The sequence below is a fragment of the Physeter macrocephalus genome, chromosome 5 (genome assembly GCF_002837175.3).
Source record: "Physeter macrocephalus isolate SW-GA chromosome 5, ASM283717v5, whole genome shotgun sequence".
Classification (NCBI taxonomy): domain Eukaryota; kingdom Metazoa; phylum Chordata; class Mammalia; order Artiodactyla; family Physeteridae; genus Physeter; species Physeter macrocephalus.
Window position 1 is genome coordinate 30,221,949 of NC_041218.1, and position 20,477 is coordinate 30,242,425.

Below are 20,477 nucleotides of genomic sequence, written 5' to 3' on the forward strand. Positions count from 1 at the left end.
TGTCTACATCTTTGGTCCCACCCTTTAATACCCTTCTTCAGCCAGCCCCATGTTTTGGAACTAACATAGACCACCTTGGCCCACCTTTTTGGTGAGTGCCACTAATTATAAACTTCCCTTTCTTTCTAGACTTACTGCTCTGTTGTGCCATTCTCGCACACATCTCAATGGGAATAGTCAGATGAACTAATTTGAGGTGTGGTGTTAGGATTCACAGCAGCACTGTGTGGTACTCTTTCTGTAAAACTGTTTTAATAGCTTTCTTCACATCTTTTGAAACTATGGTAGGAAGAGCAGAGTGGATACTTGGAAAAGGCTGTGTTTTTACAATGCTCAAATCATTAACGTGAACTTCTACCTCCTCTTCTGTTTGCTTTGTCTTGTCTTGCTTTCCATTCTTTAGAAATACTCAAGAGCTCTTTTTCTGCTCCCCCTCCCCCCATAGAAAGAGGACCATAGCCTACAGAACGAGGATTTTAATGACATGATGGGGAGATTTTAGAAAGTACTTCAAAGAACACCATCTGATGTAAACTCAGTTGAAGAGATATCTTCAGGAGTTTAAGTAGAAAAATGATGGTCAATATGACAGAAGGGAGAATAACTGTCGTGCAGGATTCTGAATAGCAAAGTGAAGCAGAGAGAACTTCAAGCTGTTTTCCCCCACATAAGTCCTTGAGGAGGATTTGGTCTGGATTCCTGATTGCTATTTCTCCAGCACCTATCACAATCTCTAGTCCATCCTATGCACTCAATAACTAGAGTTATAAATAGAATGAACAGAAGTTACTTAGTGGATTTCCACAGAAAAACCAGAAAGGAAAACGATTAGTGGAAGAGGGAGAATCATCTAGTAAAAGAATGATTAGTGCTTGAAGAGAAAGAAGGGAAAAGATAGGGTGGGCAGTAAAGAACACAGGATTAGAAGGTACAATATGGATCTAATATTATTTCCTCTAAAAGCCTTTTGCAATATATATATATATATATATATATATATATTGTCTTAAGCAAATGTGGTGTTCAAAAGTCACAATTCCTTATAAGTACAAAATCTTACTTTTTGGAGACTGTTTTACCACCCTAAACACAGCCAGCTCAGGTGGATAATTTAAACTCTTATTTTTTCAAAAAATTACAGTCGCCTACATGATTGTGTTGACAGTTCTGATGAAGTTTACACAGTGCCGACCAATAACCATTCTTGTACCTGTGAGTTAATCAAACACTTTAATAACACCCTAGGGAAGAGGAGTTGGTTTTCTTATAAAACTCAGAGGAGTCATCTATCAAGAACCCTTTTTATTCTTTTGAGCAATGTTGCTGGTAGTCATTGATATAACTCCCTGGAGGCTATTTTCAGGTCAACTCTATATGTGTTGAACCTTTTTAATGCAAGATTGGCATCTCAATAAATCAAGGACTGTAAAGGAAAATAATTAATCAGAAAAAAATGGAGACTATCCACTCTAGAGATTCACTAGTTATCACTAGTTAAAAGCACTCTCTGTACTAACTAAATGACTTACTCTTTCTCCTTCTTCTAATAATCTCTTAACATTTTCTTGCTTTTGGTCGCCTGTTGAAGAGAAACCATCAGTATGTGTATATTTTTAAAAAAAAGAATAAAAAAATCTGTGTGTATGTGTATAAATATAAATACACACACACACACACACACACACACACAGAGCTAGACAAATAAATCGCCTGTTTCCTTAGATAGAAAAGAGTCTTTGACTAAGAATCTAATTGGGTTCTGACCAAAGTTATTACCCCAGAGCTTCTCTTTGCTTAACTCAAGCAGTGGTGATGAAGAAGTGTATAAGTTTCAGGTATCAGCCTTACTTCTCTCTGGTCAACACTGTGCAAGAGGCAAGCGGCGTTTAGGGTACAGGCTAATAACTGTGGGTCACACACTGAAGAAAGCATTCTACTTGAAAATATCGTATATAAAAAACAACTGATTTTAACCCGACTATCTTTTTTAAATAACCAGTAAAACCTTGCAATACACTTTATATTATCATAGTTAGTAGCTATGGAGGTGTAGTTGCCAAGATAGTTCCAAAAATGACTATTTAAAGCAGTGGCACTCTTTTATCTTTAAATGATATTAACTTCTCTATTGAAGTCTCTGCCTAAATTCCCATTGTTGGCAGAAAATTCTTATCTCCACCATTGAGTAGATTTGTGTCACACACGATCGATGGGTTCTTTGAGTTTGTCCATGTTACAGGCTTCTCCAAAATATGTATGAAGAGTGTAGTAGAGTGTCCTAGATTTTGGAAAGGAAGGAAGTCTACCAAAAAAAGGGCAACAGTCAACCATGTCCTGTTCAAGCATGCACATGTTTTATTGAAGTATTTTCCAAAGGTCTATTTTTTCCAGCATAATGCAGATATTATGCTATCCTTTGAAATAAGATATACGAATTTCAAACAAAATTGTCAGAAACAATGATCTTGGTTACTCCATATGGCACACAGAAATAATTACATTTCACTTACAATACAGATGCACTTAACACAGTCATCAATAGTCATTCACCACCAACACAGTATATTTTTAAATCACCTAAAACACCAAAAATTTTTTTTCTTTTCCGAAAGTAAAGAAATTAATAGTTTTGGATAAATGATAAGTTGAAAAGGAGGCAGAATTGCAACAGAAATAATCTAACTGCGTTTTAAAATGTAATATTAAGAACATAAAAATAGAACTTTTCATTGGGAATCAAAAGACCTAAGTATTCCTGATTGAGTTTTCTTTAGCCTACTTTTAAAAAAGTTTTTCAACAAATGCCATCAAAGAAGTTTCACTATATATTTGCTCTAGAAGCATAAAGTGACATGAGGCAGGTGTTAATATAATTATTAATATTCACGCTTCAGGAAGATTAGTAACTTTTAAAAAGACATACTAGGAATAAAGCCAGTTCTTCCCGTGAGATAGTAGAGTTTATCTGACTTTCACTCAGCAAGTGTTTATAAATCTACTGTGTGCACAGCATTGTTCTGGAAGCTAGTCTAGAAATGGGAAGCAAGAATTTCTGGCTTTACTTGAAAATGGTTGGATTATTTCCTTTTTATGATAAATTATGATAAGCATTTAAAAATCTCTATAGTAGAGGGATAATTATTAACTCTTTCCATGTATTGAAGCTAAACTTTATTCCTTACAGTGGTGGTTTGGAATGAACAAAACTTTTCACTGGACATAAAACTTTTTTACACTGTCACGTGCAGACATGTCTGCTGATATATTTTAAAGGTGAAAAGATATCAAGACTTTTCAGTTAAATGTACATAGAGCTCAAATTTTGCATCATCAAACTCCTGTCCTCCTGATTTAGAGGAGAAAATTGCTCCTTGCAATATGCAGGAACCTTTCTGAGACAAATCTGTGCTGCCTTCCCCAGTGGCGTAGAAAGCATGCTTTCAACAAATATTGCTGCATAAAGCACTCCAGTTTATCTCTTCATTTCAATTCACGCTAGTTATTCTCAAAACGTATTCGAGATCTAAAGCAAAATAAATAATACATCAAGTGAGATTCTGGGATCACTGATCCTGTGATACTAATCCCAGCCAATGCTTTTCATGAAACATACAATGATATATCCAGTATCTGGGCTTTTCCATAACAGCAAAAAGGTTAGAGATAATTCATAGATGTCAACTCCTTTCTTTCCTGATTTTTGACAAGGGGATTGATGATGATGATAATCTACTTATAAGATAACTTGTTGGAGAATACAAAAGTAGGAAATTCCTTTGAACTACAAAACATTCGTCCAGCTGATGATGATAAATCCAATAGAAAGGTGCTATAGAAATACAGGAACAAATAATGCACTGTCACAGGAATACAGTGGGCCAAAGAATATTGCAGAAAAACATTTATGGCACAAGGGTTTTGGATTAAAAAGTTATCTAAAACCTGGCGACACCAGAAGTTTTTCTATGGAATGTGGCTCTTACTGTATCTAAGAAGATCTGGAAACACAACAACAAAAAATCCTGACTCCTGATACAACAGGTGTACAATGAATTATTGCAGTTGTAACAGTATCTAGGTGCAAGGTAAAACAATAATTAATACTGAACTATCTGAACACTTTAGATTTACTAGTGAGCATCTCCATGAGAAATACTGCAGCTCTAAAAGGAGTTTATTTGCACAGCCCACCATGGAACATGAACAATCAGCTTGTTGTAAGTACACAGAAATTCCCTCTTTATACAATTATAGTTTATCATGCCGATTCTGAAGACAACGTAAGGAAACTGAGATCACGGCTCCAAAGAATTCTAGCATGCATTTATGATGGTTTCCTTCAGTCAATACAAACATGTTGTATGAGGTTTTTTTCTAAGGTGTAATAATCTTCATCATAGCCAATGTTCATGGTTTTAACAGGAAAAATTTTTATCAAAACGTTTTCTGTATTTTTTTTTGTTTTGCATTCAACTGGAACATTATGTTCAAAGATTTATTTTATTTATTTTATTAAAAAAGAGTTCTGGTCATAAGAAGCATCAATAGGCGGCATTTCATTGTGCTCATTCACAAAGTCAAAGGGCCACAGACTATTTCTCAGTATGACAGGTTAGACTCCATCTAGAAATGCCATTTGGTGGTTTTATTTCCGTCTTCAAGTTTGGAAACTTTGTTTTGTTTCACTACCAACCTCCTTGCTTTGTCGTTTTCATCTGCAAAACGTTTATTGTTTCTTCTTTCTTCCACATTGGGATTTTTCCACAGCCAGGGCTCAAATTCTCTTGGACCTGATTCCAATTGTCTTACAGAGCAGACACTCTGACAATGTTGCCTCCTGAGTACTCAGGAGACTCTGGCCTGTCATCTCCTTCGGGGGTGGTTACTGGAGGTGTTGGGATGCTTATTATTGCTGTAGTCACATAAGGTTGTTCACAGTTTAGTTTAACACACTCTTCCATTTTGGCATTTAAACTGGATCGGCTGATGAGGAAAAAATAGATTTAAGAAAGTGAGTTGTTTACTTAAAATTTTTTTTCCAATAGCGGAGGAATACACGTGTTCATGTTTATAAGTAACATTTTAAATGGCTAAGAACAATCACCAAGATTTAAAAAAATGAAACACCAAACCTTAAGATAAATTAACGTGAACATTAGGGCATTAACATCGAATAAATGTCTAAAAGCCAGATGAATTTGTTTTAATCAGTGTTTCTCAAAGTGTTTTCTAGAAAAATGCAAACAAGAGGAGCAGGTGAGTTTTGGAAAGCCTAGGTTGAGCAAAATAAAATAGTTTTCTTTAAGACAGGACCTCTGAGAGGTTTGAGATACCATCATGAAAGGGGCATACCCTGTGGATAAACCTCAATTCTTTTGACTACAGAATCTCTTTACTACCTTGTCTCTTTGGGATACATGAGGCCCTTAAGGCTCTCAACTTAGTGACAGCCAAATGTTAAGAACTCAAGTTAGTCATTACTAATACTTAAACATTTTCCCAAGTGGTATTCTTGCATGAGTTATATACTCTGTGTAGGGAGGGGGAAAGAGGGTAGGAGTAGGGAGGGTAGACATAGGAGCTTTAAACTACTTTTTTTCCATAGAAAACTTCATTAAAATGTTTGTCCTAAGATTTTCTTTATAAACACTTCTTCATTTTCTACTTTGTTTTGGAATAAAAGTAAAACAACATACAGGTAGAATATCTTAGAGACAGAAATCTTTCACTGCTTCCACATTTAATATTCTAACCCCAGAGACATCTGATTTTTTTTCCACAAAGACTGTTGGATGCCAACAGAGAAGTCACTGAATTAACAGATTGTTAACCTGAAAAGATACGCTTTTTAATCTGAAGAACAAAGGACAATCCTTTGGACAGAAATTGATCTTTTTAGTGATTTATCTAGTTGAAATGTACTATTGATACTTATTATTACACATGTATGATTTTGGTCAAAACAAGTAGCATGTAAACAGAAGCAAAGGGAAAATACCAATAGAAAAATTTCCCTTAAATTGTCCACAAACTCACCAGAGGTAAACAATTTCAGCATTTTGCTTATCTATTTTTGCTACTGGATTGAGTTTTGTGTTTGTTGAGGCCCCAGATACCTTTATGACCAAAATCGTATACTGATTCAAAAGATTCCTTTGGGCACACTTTTATTTTTCACTGTGACATTGACTATGGTGACTATCTTTGGGTGCTGTTGAATACCCTTCAGTCATATCAATGTCAATTTGATTTGTCTCTTTTGCTTGTGTTGTCTATGATTTCAGGCCATGTGTGTTGACTTAGGGTACTCCTGAGTGTAGAGGTATCTGCTCAAGAAAAAGTTGTGAGGTTGAAGAGGTAAGAATACATTTGTGCGTGCCTGACCTTCTTAGCTTCTTTCTATTCTTTTAGTACTGATTCAGCTACTACCTTTGACTCTTAATGAATATTACAGTAGATTAATTTTCCTACTTGTTTCAGACCAGTTTTGTCCCATTCTAGACCCGAGGAACTAGGATTTAATTGTCACAGAGGTGGCAACATGACGGTCGGTGGAGATGTGCTCTGAGAAGCAGCACAGGCGTGTTAACGCACACGGATTAATCTCAGGTACCTGTTAGATAGCGGGGTTCTCTCCACACATCTAATCTGAATGGTGCTGAGCTCTTGCACACTGCCTCGGTGGCTTCCTGATACGTTGGCGTTTGGAATGCGGAAAGTTTTTTTGTGTCGTCTTGAACAGCAAGTGCTGGTGATGCCTTGTTGTGAAGAGACAGAGGGACTGTGACTTGAAGGACGATTAACTGTTGCAACCTCCATGCAGCTTTCTTCAAAGACTTGTTCATCCACAAACTCGTGATTCTGTTCCATAGTGGTAAGAAATGTGAAGAGAGCACAGAAACACCTTTTAACTTAAAAAAATGTACTTATTGTTTTTCCTGAAGTATGGTTGACTTACAGTATTATCACATTTTACCTCTGCAAAAAAGATTTGAATAGTTTTCTTTTTAGAAATGAAATATGCCCACGTACATTTACGCTGTCTTATGGGTAAAAAAAAACATATCATTTTCATAATAATTAGAATATCAAAGCTTCTTGTTGGCCTTTGTGTGAAAATAATATCTCTCTAGTTAGACCCTGAGATTGATATACACAGACTGATTTAGTATCCGTTTATAGACTAACTTTACCTTGAAATATCATTTATTAAGTTAAATATAAAATCTGGAAGTTATCAACTAAATATTAGAAACCCTCAAAAATGAATATAGATAATACCCATGGGGAATGTGTAAATTCACATGTACTTTATTTTTAAACAAATTGACAGACTGAAGTTATGAGACTATTTTAATAGAATGTTCCAAGTTAGATTGTCTGTTATATATTAGCAAATATTTTCACATGGGATTGAAAATATTTTTTAATTAGAAAATGAGATAACTAGGACAATTCCCATTCCTTTAGATGCTCCTCTAAAATTCCCAGTGTATAGAAATATATGACTTATTAAATAAGTAAAATAAGGCTTATTCAATAAGTAAAATAAATTTATCAGAATGCATCACTTTATATTTGACCCAGAAGGGGTTAGCACTGAACTTTTGAGGTCTCCATTCTTATCTTTGTGATACATCACTGGCTGGACCCATGATCTCTGTCTATGTTCCTCTAACCCAGAAGCCAACAGTGATGGACATCATTTCATATACCACATCTTAGTGAAATACAGTGTAAAATTTGCTTTTAAAATATCTAATAAAGAATTGCTTCCTAAATTACCTATGCTGTACTTTTCCCTCAGAAACATAAGGGAAAACATTTTTTCTGAACTACTAAGAATATCTTCAATTACTATTTTTTGTGTGTGTGTGCGTGTGTGGGAATAGTCTTATAATGGAAGGCTTTGCCCATGCCAAATTTCACTTAACCATCTCTCATCCTAAAATATTAGTAAAACAACTGAAGGAATTTACTGGCTAATAGGAAAAATATTGTTTTAGTTACTCATTTTGCCATTTCTTTGCTGAGACAAGCATTTTGAAGTAAATGAAATTTAACATTTTGTTTAGAGTCCAGAGGATAATATGATCAGCTAAGACAGAATTTCATGTTAAATATTAAATCTTATAGAAAAAATATAGCTCACAAAGGAGTCACAATCTGTTTTCTTCTTTTACAATGCACATTTCACATACATAATACAAGTCATAAGGCGTGACAATCTAATTTATCTCATCAGTGATAGAAAGGGAAGAAGTCATTCTGTGGCTGGTTAACGTATATTTTTGTAGGTAGCTCAATTTAAACTATATTAATTAGTGTTGAATAATTTTTGAGTAAAAAAGCCCTAAAACGTAAAATAGTCAAAAAATGAAAATAGAAAGAAAAATATAGGGATAAATACATTTGATTATTGTTATCATTTAACTTTCAAAGAGTTATGCTAATAAAGTATAGATCTTCATTTAAGATACTAATATAATCTGTTTAAAGCCCTCAAATAATTTTCCGTTTATTACGAGATAAAGATCAAAATTCTTTACGTGCCTCCACAACACAAGGTTATCTGGCCACTGCCTTCCTGTGCTCCTCTACTTGTGCCATGGTACCCTCTTTCCTCTGACCACCCTCAACTTCTTTTACTTCCTCTTAGGCCAAGTTCCAGTCTTCCTCAGGTGCTCACATCAACTTTTAGCCCCTTCATTTCTTTGCCTAACTAACCCATAATTGTCCTGTGGTTCTTAACTCAAGTTCCACCAGGAAGCTTTGCCTGATCTGGTACCCTCTGGCTCCACCCTCTTTGCCCCCGGTCCACTGGGGCCCCATTTTTACTTCCCCTGCTAGTTGTCCTTCTCCAGTAACATCCACGTTTTGTCCCAAACCTGCAGGCTCAAGGGGGGCTGAGGCCATACCTGACTTCACGGTGCATCTTGGGTCTGGCTCACTGTCTGGCACATAATAGGCAAGTAATACATGTTGGTTGAAAGACTATATAAGTATATGAATAAGTGGATGTACAGTATGTCAGAATTGGGAATACAAATACGTGTCTCTGGTGAGTGAACAAGCAGACTTGATTCAAATACGGTGAAAGTTTTATTCTGCTCTGTGGTCACAGACTGTGATCCCTTTTGACAAGCTAGCTAGGAAACAGATGCCTTTGTTAAAGAGGCGGTCCAACTGGGAGCTTACAAGTGGAGAAATGTAGACTGACTCCTCAGCCCCAAGGGGTAGGCCAGTAATTAAATGCGTCATTTTTCTTATGAGAACAGATAGTTTTTATTATCAATCTCTGTTTATTATACCTGTGAATGAAAGAAATGCTTATTTTCAGTTATTCTCTATTTTTTTATTGCTATTGCTATTCCCTTTATCCAGATGTCAGGAACACTTAAACTTCATTATTTTTATTTCTGTTTAATCAGCATTTTAAGAATCAGGAGAAGATATTTTATAGGACTTGCAGTCAGCTATTGGAAGACAACTTTCCATCTGCATTAAACTGATATTTTAGCCTAGGGTTAAGATTACCACTAAGGATGAAAACATTTTAATAAGTCTCTAAAATACTTTCTAAGTTGAAATGTCACTACAGTCTTTCAAAGTAATTTCAATTATTGTGGAATTTTTTGGTTTTTCGTATATTTTGCAGCAGTGCAGATGGTGAAATTGTGCTTGGATGCATTAAATATTCACAAAAACCAATGGGATTACTGTCTGAGTCGCAGGGGCAGGCAGTCCTGCCTTTTCCTTACCGTGGTTTTTTCCAGGCAGTGAAGCAGGTGGTGGTGCTGGGTTTCAAAGCTGGAGCCGGATTTGCTAACAAAGGCTGGCTCGTCCTCAGAGGACTGTTAACAGGGAGAAGACAGAAGGGTTTTCTATTTTATTTGCAAACAATGAGAACCTCAGCCACATATTTCCACAGAGAGATCTGGCCTATTTCCTGAGATAAAATGGCAGCATTTTATTTTTTTTTTAACTAAAATGGATCAAATGTGGAGTTGCTTTTGAGTTTGATAATCAGCATTTACGTTTTCGTCAAATTAGTGGTCTGGCCTTTTAGACTTGCCTCCATGAATTGAAAATTTAATTTTCTTTGACTCATTCATCTCCCAACTACCTTTGAAAGCCTGGGATAATAATATTTAATCTAGTACTTAGATAATCCTGAAACCACCATCATGCTTATCTACACAAAAGCTATTATGTAAGTAAAGATGATTGGAATCCTAAAAATTAAAAGAGAGTTTTGAGGTAAAAGTAAAGTTTCTCAAATTATATTTCATACCATGTGAACTTTATAACACAGAACGATGTTCCCTCTTCTGTAAGAAGTAAAACAAGACAGCATGTCAACCCTCCCGCCGCCGCATCGCCACTCAAATGAACTTTAAGGAGCATATACATAATTTTGAAATTAAAAGAAAAAAAAAACCTAGGTATTTGAGTCGTTGAGAATTTTTGACTTTTCCCAAGTGTATGTGAGATAGTGCAGAAATATTGCCCAACCATGAATGGGAATCATGATTCACTGGCAATATTTCGTAGCTCAGCTTCTAGCCTCCAGCCAGTAAGATGGTCCAGGGCTACAGGCGTGGAATTGGCTATTTTTCCAAGGAGTCCTGGTTTGTTTTTGTGGAAATATGGTATTATAAACCATAATATGTATACTAAACATACATAGTCATTGTATTCCACCTGGGATGCCATTGTTAGAAAACAATTTTCTTGGATAGTTCTAGAAAAGACACATTTTTTTCCTCTTAAAAAAAAAAGAGAAAAGATGGTACAGGGCGAGGTTATTAAAAGATGACACTTTTGTTGTTTCATAGCCATTTTCGTAATTACCCACAATAAAATTATATGGTTAAGTAGAACTAAATCAATATTGCACCAATAATTTGAACACTAAAGGAAACGAAATGCTTGAGTTGTACCTGCAGTTGGTTACTGAGTAAGCCATTCCGTTTGCTCTGCATATAAGCGTTTGCACTTCCGCTTTTGGCTGCCCGGATCCTGGCCAGTCTGGCTTTCTGTAAGAGAAAAAGAAGCAATGTCCTATTAAGATCTATGACTGGATTTCTTAAAACACTGAGTGCATTCTTATATAATCCTACTGTCAGCGTACATATTTCTAAAAGCATGCCAGCTTCTCACATGTAACTACTGAAAAGTAAACTTTCACCATTTAAGTGCTTTATTTTAGTTAACGTTTATCAGTGAGATTGATGAACTACTTTGGAGTTGGGTTATACGTTTAAGAATTGTAATTAAGTCTTTACAGTAAGATCACGTTATTTCAGTGTTGTTTCTGTCAATTGTATCAAGAGAAAAATAGCAGTACGCTTATATTTTCACTTATCCCAATCTGAGTAACTTAATGAAATGGAGACCCAGCAAACCAACAGCCAACTTCTTTTCATTTAAACTAATGTTCTTTTTAAATTTAGTAATTAAGTTCCAGGAACCTACTGCCTTTCTTTTTTTTCTTTCCTCCTCTCTTCCCTACCCCTCCCCTCCCCTCTCCTCTCTATTTCTTACCTGCCTCCCTCCCGCTCTCCTTCCTTCCTTCCTCTCTCCCTTCCTTCAGCCCTTCCTTTAAAAAAAACTATTCAGTTGTATCTGCATCCTCAAATATCAAATTCTGTTTTTGCAATTCTTTTGTTAAATTGGCCAGTGTAGACGCTGCACAACATGGGCTCTCTAAAAAAAAAAAAAAAAAATCCCTAAATGTATCCACTTTGTCTACTGGTTGGACTTCTGATATTCTGTTCTACTTTAAAACTGCTGTTGTATATCTGCCCCAGACTGTCCTGGTATGAGTCTGGTTTTCGTTTCCCGGGAAGCGCTATTTTGGTGACCATTCTGTTTGTGTGACACATATAACGAGTGTATGTAAGGAAGAAACTGGAGTGGCTTGGGTAAGAACTTACTTGTAATGACTCGGTCTTTTCCCTTTCTGAGCAACCCAGAGGAAGACTATCTCAGTCTCTAGCCCTGGGATCTTCTTTTCAATAAAACAACTTTAATTATCTAGATTTTTTAAATGGAAAATGAATATATACATATGACAAAAATTTTGAGACGACAATAGTACATGAAAAACAAGTAAGTCTCTCTGGACTTACCTACTCCTGTTCTTCAGAATCAACACTGGCAATATTTCTAGAGAATCTTACCAGAAATATTCTAGACATATAAAAGCAAACATATATTCCTATGTATATACGCATACGTTTTTACTCGGGAGAATATGCTGCACACTCTTCTGCACTCAGCTGTTTTCATTTTAGTACAGTGGGACTCCTCCCATATCTACATAAAGCCACCTCATTTATTTAGGGTAGTGTAATATACCACTGTAGGAATGAGAAGCATCATTTAGCTAGCAGGCCAACCACAATTAATTTTTAAGGCATTTTTTGCTACTACAAGCAATGTTGCCTGCTTGGAACATCATGATGAGCTGATCTGCAAGACAAATTTCTAGAAGCAGCATTATTCCTGCATCAAAGGGCGTGTGTGTTTGTTTTGGTTGATAGGTTTTTACCAAACTTCCCTCCACAGTTGTACCAAGGTGCCCTTTTACCCACACCCACAGCATTTGACAGTAGCACTGAGACGTTGGAAGCTCTCAGAATAGCATTAAGATATCATCTGGCTTCAAACCCATCCCTTCTCTCTTCCTCTGTGAATTTCTTCATCGTGTGTGCTGATTCCAGGTTAAAATAAGACTCTGTACAAAGATCATATTTATACGTGATGGGAAAAATAGACAAATGTCACTCTTGGTTGGCACGATAGTGTTTAGATGACTCAAAATACTGAGACAGTACTAGAGAATGAAGTTGGAAGGTAGAAAATGCTTAACTTCAAGCTGTATGGTGCAGCCAGGATTTCAGAACAGACTCAATAAAGCAACGGGAAGTGACAAGCATATTTGGAAATGACTTAGAATTGACGTAATAATTCAGAAATAAGTAATATAAATATACATTTGGTTTCCAGAAAGGGGTATTGTTGAAACTTCAGTCCTAAAGTCTCACTGGGCTCCTGGAACATTCAAGGCCTTTTCTGGTTCCCTTCCTCCCTCAACCTTCCCCTCCTCCCCCCCTCCCCTCCTCTTTCTTTCTTTCTTTTTTTTTTTTTTTGCAACCACTGCATGTAATTATATTGCCTATATCATAGTTACTAGTCTCACCTATGTCATTCTCCAAGCATTTAGCCTCAGTATTAGGAAATATTACTTTCTTTCATAAATGAGACAGGTACATTACCCAAAAATACTGTCCAACAAATGAAAATGACCTATTTTCCATAATGGAAAACCTACGTATTATGGCAACCGCTACCACAGAAGTAGTTCTAAGTTTAGGGAAAAAGAAACAGTTGTTTTAGAGACAGAATAGCCATTTTACTAAGTCATGTACTGTGTTAGAAAAAGAACCTCTCGGGCTTCCCTGGTGGCGCAGTGGTTGAGAGTCCGCCTGCCGATGCAGCGGGCGCGGGTTCATGCCCCGGTCTGGGAAGATCTCACATGCCGCGGAGCGGCTGGGCCCGTGAGCCATGGCCGCTGAGCCTGCGCGTCCGGAGAAGAACCTCCCATCTCAGTTCCATTCACGGCTTTTCTTTCATTTTACTACAATACTGTATGAGTTAATTGGTTTACTTGGTCTTGTGGCACACCATGCCAAATGTCTGCTGAATGCTGGCCTTCAACCAGAATACCAGAAATAGTAGATTAAAAAATGGAAATAAGTATAAGGCATTAAAATGCGAGACATGGTAATGCTCTCAAGATATATTAAGCTTTGACTAAGAAGATAATATTCATAAAAATATAAAAGTCAAAATAAAGTCAAACAGAATTGCCAAATAGAGAATAGAGAGAGCAAGTGATGTAAGATTTGGGAGGAAGAGAGAAATGACTATGAGTTGGTCTGTCAAGGGAAAGTTACATTGAGGATGCAGGACTTGGGACATAAGATTCAGAAATTTGAAGAGAGTAAGAAAAGAGACTAAATGTCTCCATATTCTGCCATTATATTCTGGGGTGTGTGTGTGTGTGTGTGTGCATGTGTAGAAGAGGATTTTTCTTCAGATACTGAATACTTGCTATTTTAATTGAAAAGAGCAAGTGCAGATATGCAAGACTGTCTTATTTTAATTGTGTATAAGGTTTTGCTTGAGCTTGGTGCTGTTAATGGGACTAAACATAAAAAATTCTGGTCTAAAAAAGCATTTTGTAATATTTATTATTCAGCTTGACTGACATTTTTACTGAATGGACATCTTGACTTGACTGAATTAGCTTGACTGAATTAGCTGGTTATTTTTGCATAACTCTGATATTTGTCAAATCACCCAGTTCCAGATAAATAGAAACTATCTTAGCCTAACGAATGTTTATTGTTTTTTATATTTTTTTATTTTATTTTATTTTTTTTTTTTTGCGGTACGCGGGCCTCTCACTGTTGTGGTTTATATTCTGGGGTGTGTGTGTGTGTGTGTGTGCATGTGTAGAAGAGGATTTTTCTTCAGATACTGAATACTTGCTATTTTAATTGAAAAGAGCAAGTGCAGATATGCAAGACTGTCTTATTTTAATTGTGTATAAGGTTTTGCTTGAGCTTGGTGCTGTTAATGGGACTAAACATAAAAAATTCTGGTCTAAAAAAGCATTTTGTAATATTTATTATTCAGCTTGACTGACATTTTTACTGAATGGACATCTTGACTTGACTGAATTAGCTTGACTGAATTAGCTGGTTATTTTTGCATAACTCTGATATTTGTCAAATCACCCAGTTCCAGATAAATAGAAACTATCTTAGCCTAACGAATGTTTATTGTTTTTTATTTTTTATATTTTTTATTTTTTTTTATTTTTTTTTTTTTGCGGTACGCGGGCCTCTCACTGTTGTGGTCTCTCCCGTTGCGGAGCACAGCACAGGCTCCGGACGCGCAGGCTCAGCGGCCGTGGCTCACGGGCCCAGTCGCTCCGCGGCATGTGGGATCCTCCGGGACCGGGGCACAAACCCGCGCCCCCTGCATCGGCAGGCGGACTCTCAACCACTGCGCCACCAGGGAAGCCCTGTTTATTGTTTTTTAAAAAATTTCTTGGGAAGGAAAATAGAAAATATCCCTTGGTAAGTAACTTATTTATTTCCATATCCATCTTTCTTTCTTAGATGACTATGTTCAGTTTTTGGTCACAGACTATTTACTGGACATATCACATTAGGTTATTATATTTGGCTTTCTATATACTAGTAGTCACAATATTAAAATTCATTGCATTATGGCAGAAACTTAGAATACAGGAGATACTTTAAAGATAAAAAATTCATAAAACATGCTTTTCAATTTAGTGTACTTTTTAAATATCATATTTATTTATTTTTGCATTCTAAATCTATTTAGACAAAAAAGCTTCTAAAACATTCTAAGATTTTCTATATTCATTTGCTTATTGCAGATGACAAAATTTAAAAAAAGAACAGATATTTTGAAGACTGGTTTATTTGAAAATCAGATTTGCACTTCGAACAGTTTTCATGCAGGTAGCTCTTTTTTTTTTTTGGCATTGAGAAAATGAACGATAGGTGGCTCATATTAAAGAAGAAGTTTCTAGACTGGAGATGGATGGATGCTGGAGAGCTATGCTTTTTGTAGGATTTCTGTTATTTTTAAACAATGCACTTGTGTGTACCCAGTAGAGAGACTGTAGTGTGTGGGCAGAGTCACAGCTGTGGTACATGACAAGCCCTGATGCAGGCCAACTGTGGCCAAAATTCCTCCATCTCTGCTTGTGAAAGTGTGCCCTGCCTGAGACTACAACTACCCAGAGGGTGCCTTGTTTATTGGATTATCGGTTTTATTTCTTACTATTCTCTACAATAATTAGTTAAAGGCTTGATACTTGTCCAAAAATGGGGGCTTCCATAAAGTAAGAAACTACAAGGCTAAAAGTGTGATTCTTTGCTAAAGGAAGCAGACCTCTGACAATGGATGTCAACAAATTCTCTGGACAACATGCTGTGTGACCAGGTTGATTAACCTGAACTTTCCAAAGAGTTACTTTATGAGGTTTTTATATTTTATACTGTATGAAGTATAAAGTATACTTTTTGCTTTACTAAAGAGATCAACATTGTTCAAAAGCATGTTTAAAATCCTGTTCTAGAACTACCTACAAAGCCAGTTGTGAACTGCACCAAAATCTCTCATGATATTTTAGAGTTATACCCATATTGTACATACACTTTAGTCATGGTTATGAATGTTTTTTGATATTAAAAAAATAAACCTATTCTTAAAGGACATGATACAGTATCCATGAAGAATCCTGGAAATCTAGCACCATAGCCTTAAGGAAACTGTAAAAGAGATTTCCATAATTATTTTTAAGTAACAAGGGCCCTGACTCTCAAGGTGATTATTTTGACAAAGAATGGGGAGGGGAAGTGTGCTAACATTTAGTCAGTTTTTCTTTTTTTGAACATCTTTATTGGAGTCTAATTGCTTTACAATGGTGTGTTAGTTTCTGCTGTATAACAAAGTGAATCAGCTATATGTATACATATATCCCCAATCCCCTCCCTCTTGTAGTCAGTTTTTTCTGAGAGGCCTCTATCTTAGTGTTCGAGTGTATGAACCTAGAAGCCAGATCCCTTGGATTGAGTGAGAGTTCTCCAATTTTTTAGGTATGCAACCTTAGAATTTCTCAAATCCTGGGTAGTTTAGAATTCTCATCTATGAAATAGGAATAATAATGGTAACTAACTTCTAGACTTGTTGAGAAGATCATATGAATTATTTTTTTAAAAAAAAACACATCAAACCAATACCTGGCACATAGGAAGCCACCAGTAACTGTTAAATCTTGTTAATATTATGATATGCTTATATATATATTTATATACATTTACATATAATCTTAATCTTATTGTGATGTAGGTATTGTTTTCCTGCTTTCACAAATGAGTATGCAACCTGTTTACTCTGAGATTAGTTCATTGATGTGAAGTTCAGAGAAACAGTAAACTGCTGGACCAAAAATAAAACTCAGCTACTAATGATCAAATTTCTCCTACTTCCTGTGTCAACTATGTTGGATATCTGAGACATATTTTGGTGCCCTTTAATAGCCCCTGTCTACTGGAACCAATCTGATCCCTGATGGACAGAGACTAAATGAATCAGATCAAGAAATCTGATTCTAATAAAATTTGCCAAGAATCTATCTTTGATTTTACTACTGTCATTAGTGCTGTTCACCAAATATTTCTTTCCTTTTGTCTCTGGTTGCACAGGAGGTTTGTCTTTCCCTGCCTGTTTTGAAGTTACACACGGCTATGTGACTTACTTTGGTTGAGGCAGTAGAGATGGAAGTGATTTGGCCCACTTCCAGGAGGAAGTTTTAGGAGTCAGTGTGTGATTCATCATGTCCTTTTACCCTTGCTTGAATGATTGCAGATGCACATTGTCAAGATGGAGTTTCTATCACCAGACCAATCTGTAGCATGATTAAGAAATACTCCTTGTTGCTTTAAGCCACTAAGATATTAAGGTTTTTTTAACTATAGTATAAATTTAGCTTGTGCTGACTGATACAACTATCGACCAAATCCAGAACACTGAATAGCCAGTAGGGGATTTTAAAGCTTACTATACAAAATGGGAGACACTAAATCGTGGTTGCACAGAACTGAATACACACCTTTTGTGCTCTCCGTTTGTCTGCTCGTTGATTTTGGTGGTAGATTCGACTGAAGTTGGATACAATCACTGGGACAGGCAGAGCAATGACCAAGACCCCGCTCAGCGAACAGATGGATCCGAAAATCTTCCCTGCTATGGTTTTTGGTACCATGTCACCATATCTTGGGTTAGAGAAAAAAATATATTAAGTCATAGAAAGTTATTTCTATCTGCTACAAATAGTTTTCAGCTTTAACTCAAATGATTTTTTGGACCAATGTATCTCTATTTCATGGCTAAAATATACATGGCTTAAGACTTCAATAAACTAGACATTATGAATATCTGAGTATAAAAATTACCTTTCAACTTTGCAGAAAGTGACTCTAACATTTACAAATTGCTTTGATTGGAAAATATTTTAAGCCAGATGATGTAATGACAACTGTTTAATTTGTCCTTTATATCACATGGCATTGTTCTTTACATTTACTTATAGTCAATATTTCCATGCTGAATTTTATAGTCTAGATAACACTCTTTTCCACTTAATTTTTTTCAACATTGGACTGGTTATGAAATTTAAATAGAAAAACTGGTACATCACATTCCTGTCATCAGATATAATATCTTAAAAAAATGAACTTTCCAAGGTCCCATTAACCTTCACTTGTGAAATCCAATGGCCATTTCTCCATGATGATCTTACTCAATCTCTTATTTGTATTTGATTCGTTTTCTCTCTCCTTAAAATACTTTCTGTTGGCTTCAACGTTAGCAAATTTCCTTAGTGGCCTTCTACCTCATTGGTTGCTGCTTCTCCATCTTCTTTTCTGGCTCCTTTCCCTTTTCTGATTTCTAAATTTTGGAGTAATTTACGTCTCAGCCTCTTATCTTCTCCGTATAAACCCTCTTCCTATGTGATTTTATCCAGTCCCATAGCTTAGAACTATCTACAGGCTGCCGATACACTAATTTACATAGACACCCCTGATGTCTATCTTGAAAATCAGACAGTGGGCTCTGCTCTGATTATTCCTACTGCTAGATGTTTAAGAACCAATTAAGACTTAAATTAGCCAAAAAGGAACTCTTGTTTCCCTAGCTTCCTCCAGCCCCCTCAAATCTGTTCCTCTCATCGTCTACCACCTCTAATTAAATGGAACCACAAACCACCCAGTTGCTCATATATCAACACAGAAAGAACCACCCATCTTTCGTCCCTGCATCTCATTTCTCAGCTAGTCTTGCTGCCTCTGACCAAACCAAACTATATTCCATCCGGGTCTCTTTCCTCAACCTCCATTTTACAATAATCTAAGCCATCATCATCGCTTCCCAGAGCCATGGATATCGCTTCTTACTTGAACTTTCGTTTCTACATTTACCTCGTTAGAAGTCATACCAATATAACAACCAGAGTTATAGTCTTTAAAATGGAGATTGGGCTCTTGCTACTTTGCTTAAACCGTCTAATAAACCTGAAACTAAAATAAATCCAAACTCCTCACTTTTGTCTCCAACGGCTTACATCCTTTAGCTTCTGGCTATATTTCACACCATCTTCCACCAGGCTCCCCATCCGCTGGCCACACTGGCCATCTGAATTTCTATCACATGTGCAGCCCCTCGATCATCATTATTCAGGTTGAGACTTCATTGTCTCCATTCCAGAAGTTATTTTCTGGCCATCTTCCCCTTAGTGGTGTTATTTTTTCCCCCAGTCTTTCTCTATAACACCTTCCCATTTGACTATCTTCACAGTACTTATTAACACATGAAACTGTCTAATTTGTTAATGTGTTTATTCTTTGGCTCCCCACATGCCCTGCTGACATGAGAATATAACCTTGCTAAAGCTGGAGCTGTTCTATTTTGTATCTCACTAGCACAAAGCAAGTTCTTAATAAATATTAGTTAAATGAATATATTTTCTCTACCTTATTGATAGACAGTTCTTCTAAGAGTTCATTCCCGGAGAGGGGGGCAAGGAGGAGGTCTTTTTTTTATTGAAATATAAGCGACATATAACATTCTATTAGTTTCAAGAAGGAGATCTTCTGATCATAGTATTGCAGAAGTTGCCCAGCTGCACCTTTGGAGCTCCAGCTACTCCCTGCTTGCTTCAGGGCTCCAGGGTGCTCAGTGCACTGAGAGTTTAGTCCTTAGAAACAGGGCACAGATATTGGAATCCAGACTTAGGGAGGTTTTTTGTTTTTTGGTTTTTTTTTGCGATATGCGGGCCTCTCACTGTTGTGGCCTCTCCCACTGCGGAGCACAGGCTCCGGACGCGCAGGGTCAGCGGCCGTGGCTCACAGGCCCAGCCGCTCTGCGGCACGTGGGATCTTCCCAGACCGGGGCACAAACCCGTGTCCCCTGCATCGGCAGGCGGACTCTCAACCACTGCGCCACCAGGGAAGCCCAGACTTAGGGAGTTTGATAGTACTTGGTGATACACTGTATCTTGAAGGGTGATCTAGGAAACGATCATTCTATTTAACATTGTTTTTTGTGGGAACACACTTATATGTCAATATGGAGATGGAAGTTGCAGAAGAATTGGCCCAGGAAAGGCTGCTGAGAGTGACAGCAGGTTGTACTGACTAGCACTTCATTCTGTGACCCCGTTCCAGGCTCTAGCCCTCTGCTTTGAAGGTTCAGTGACTCGTTCTTGTCAGTGTTTGATCAGCAGTTGAGCTAATTCACTGTAACTAAAATTCCCACACTGTTCTGGCATCAGAACGACAGTATTAATTTACAGTAAAAAA

At 36.7% G+C, this 20,477-nt stretch overlaps 1 protein-coding gene across 1 annotated transcript in view; it reads right to left on the reverse strand.

Moving 5' to 3' along the window:
• Positions 1-4,380: 4,380 nt before the first annotated feature.
• KCND2 (potassium voltage-gated channel subfamily D member 2) overlaps positions 4,381-20,477 on the reverse strand; it is a 481,402-nt gene continuing 465,305 nt past the window's right edge. Inside the window, exons 2-6 of the mRNA XM_024129991.1 lie at positions 17,729-17,891; positions 10,944-11,039; positions 9,762-9,854; positions 6,614-6,861; positions 4,381-4,983 (exon numbers count right to left, since the gene is read on the reverse strand). Coding sequence (XP_023985759.1) covers positions 4,806-4,983; positions 6,614-6,861; positions 9,762-9,854; positions 10,944-11,039; positions 17,729-17,891 — 778 coding nt within the window. The 3' untranslated portion in view covers positions 4,381-4,805. The remainder of the gene's footprint in view (positions 4,984-6,613; positions 6,862-9,761; positions 9,855-10,943; positions 11,040-17,728; positions 17,892-20,477) is intronic.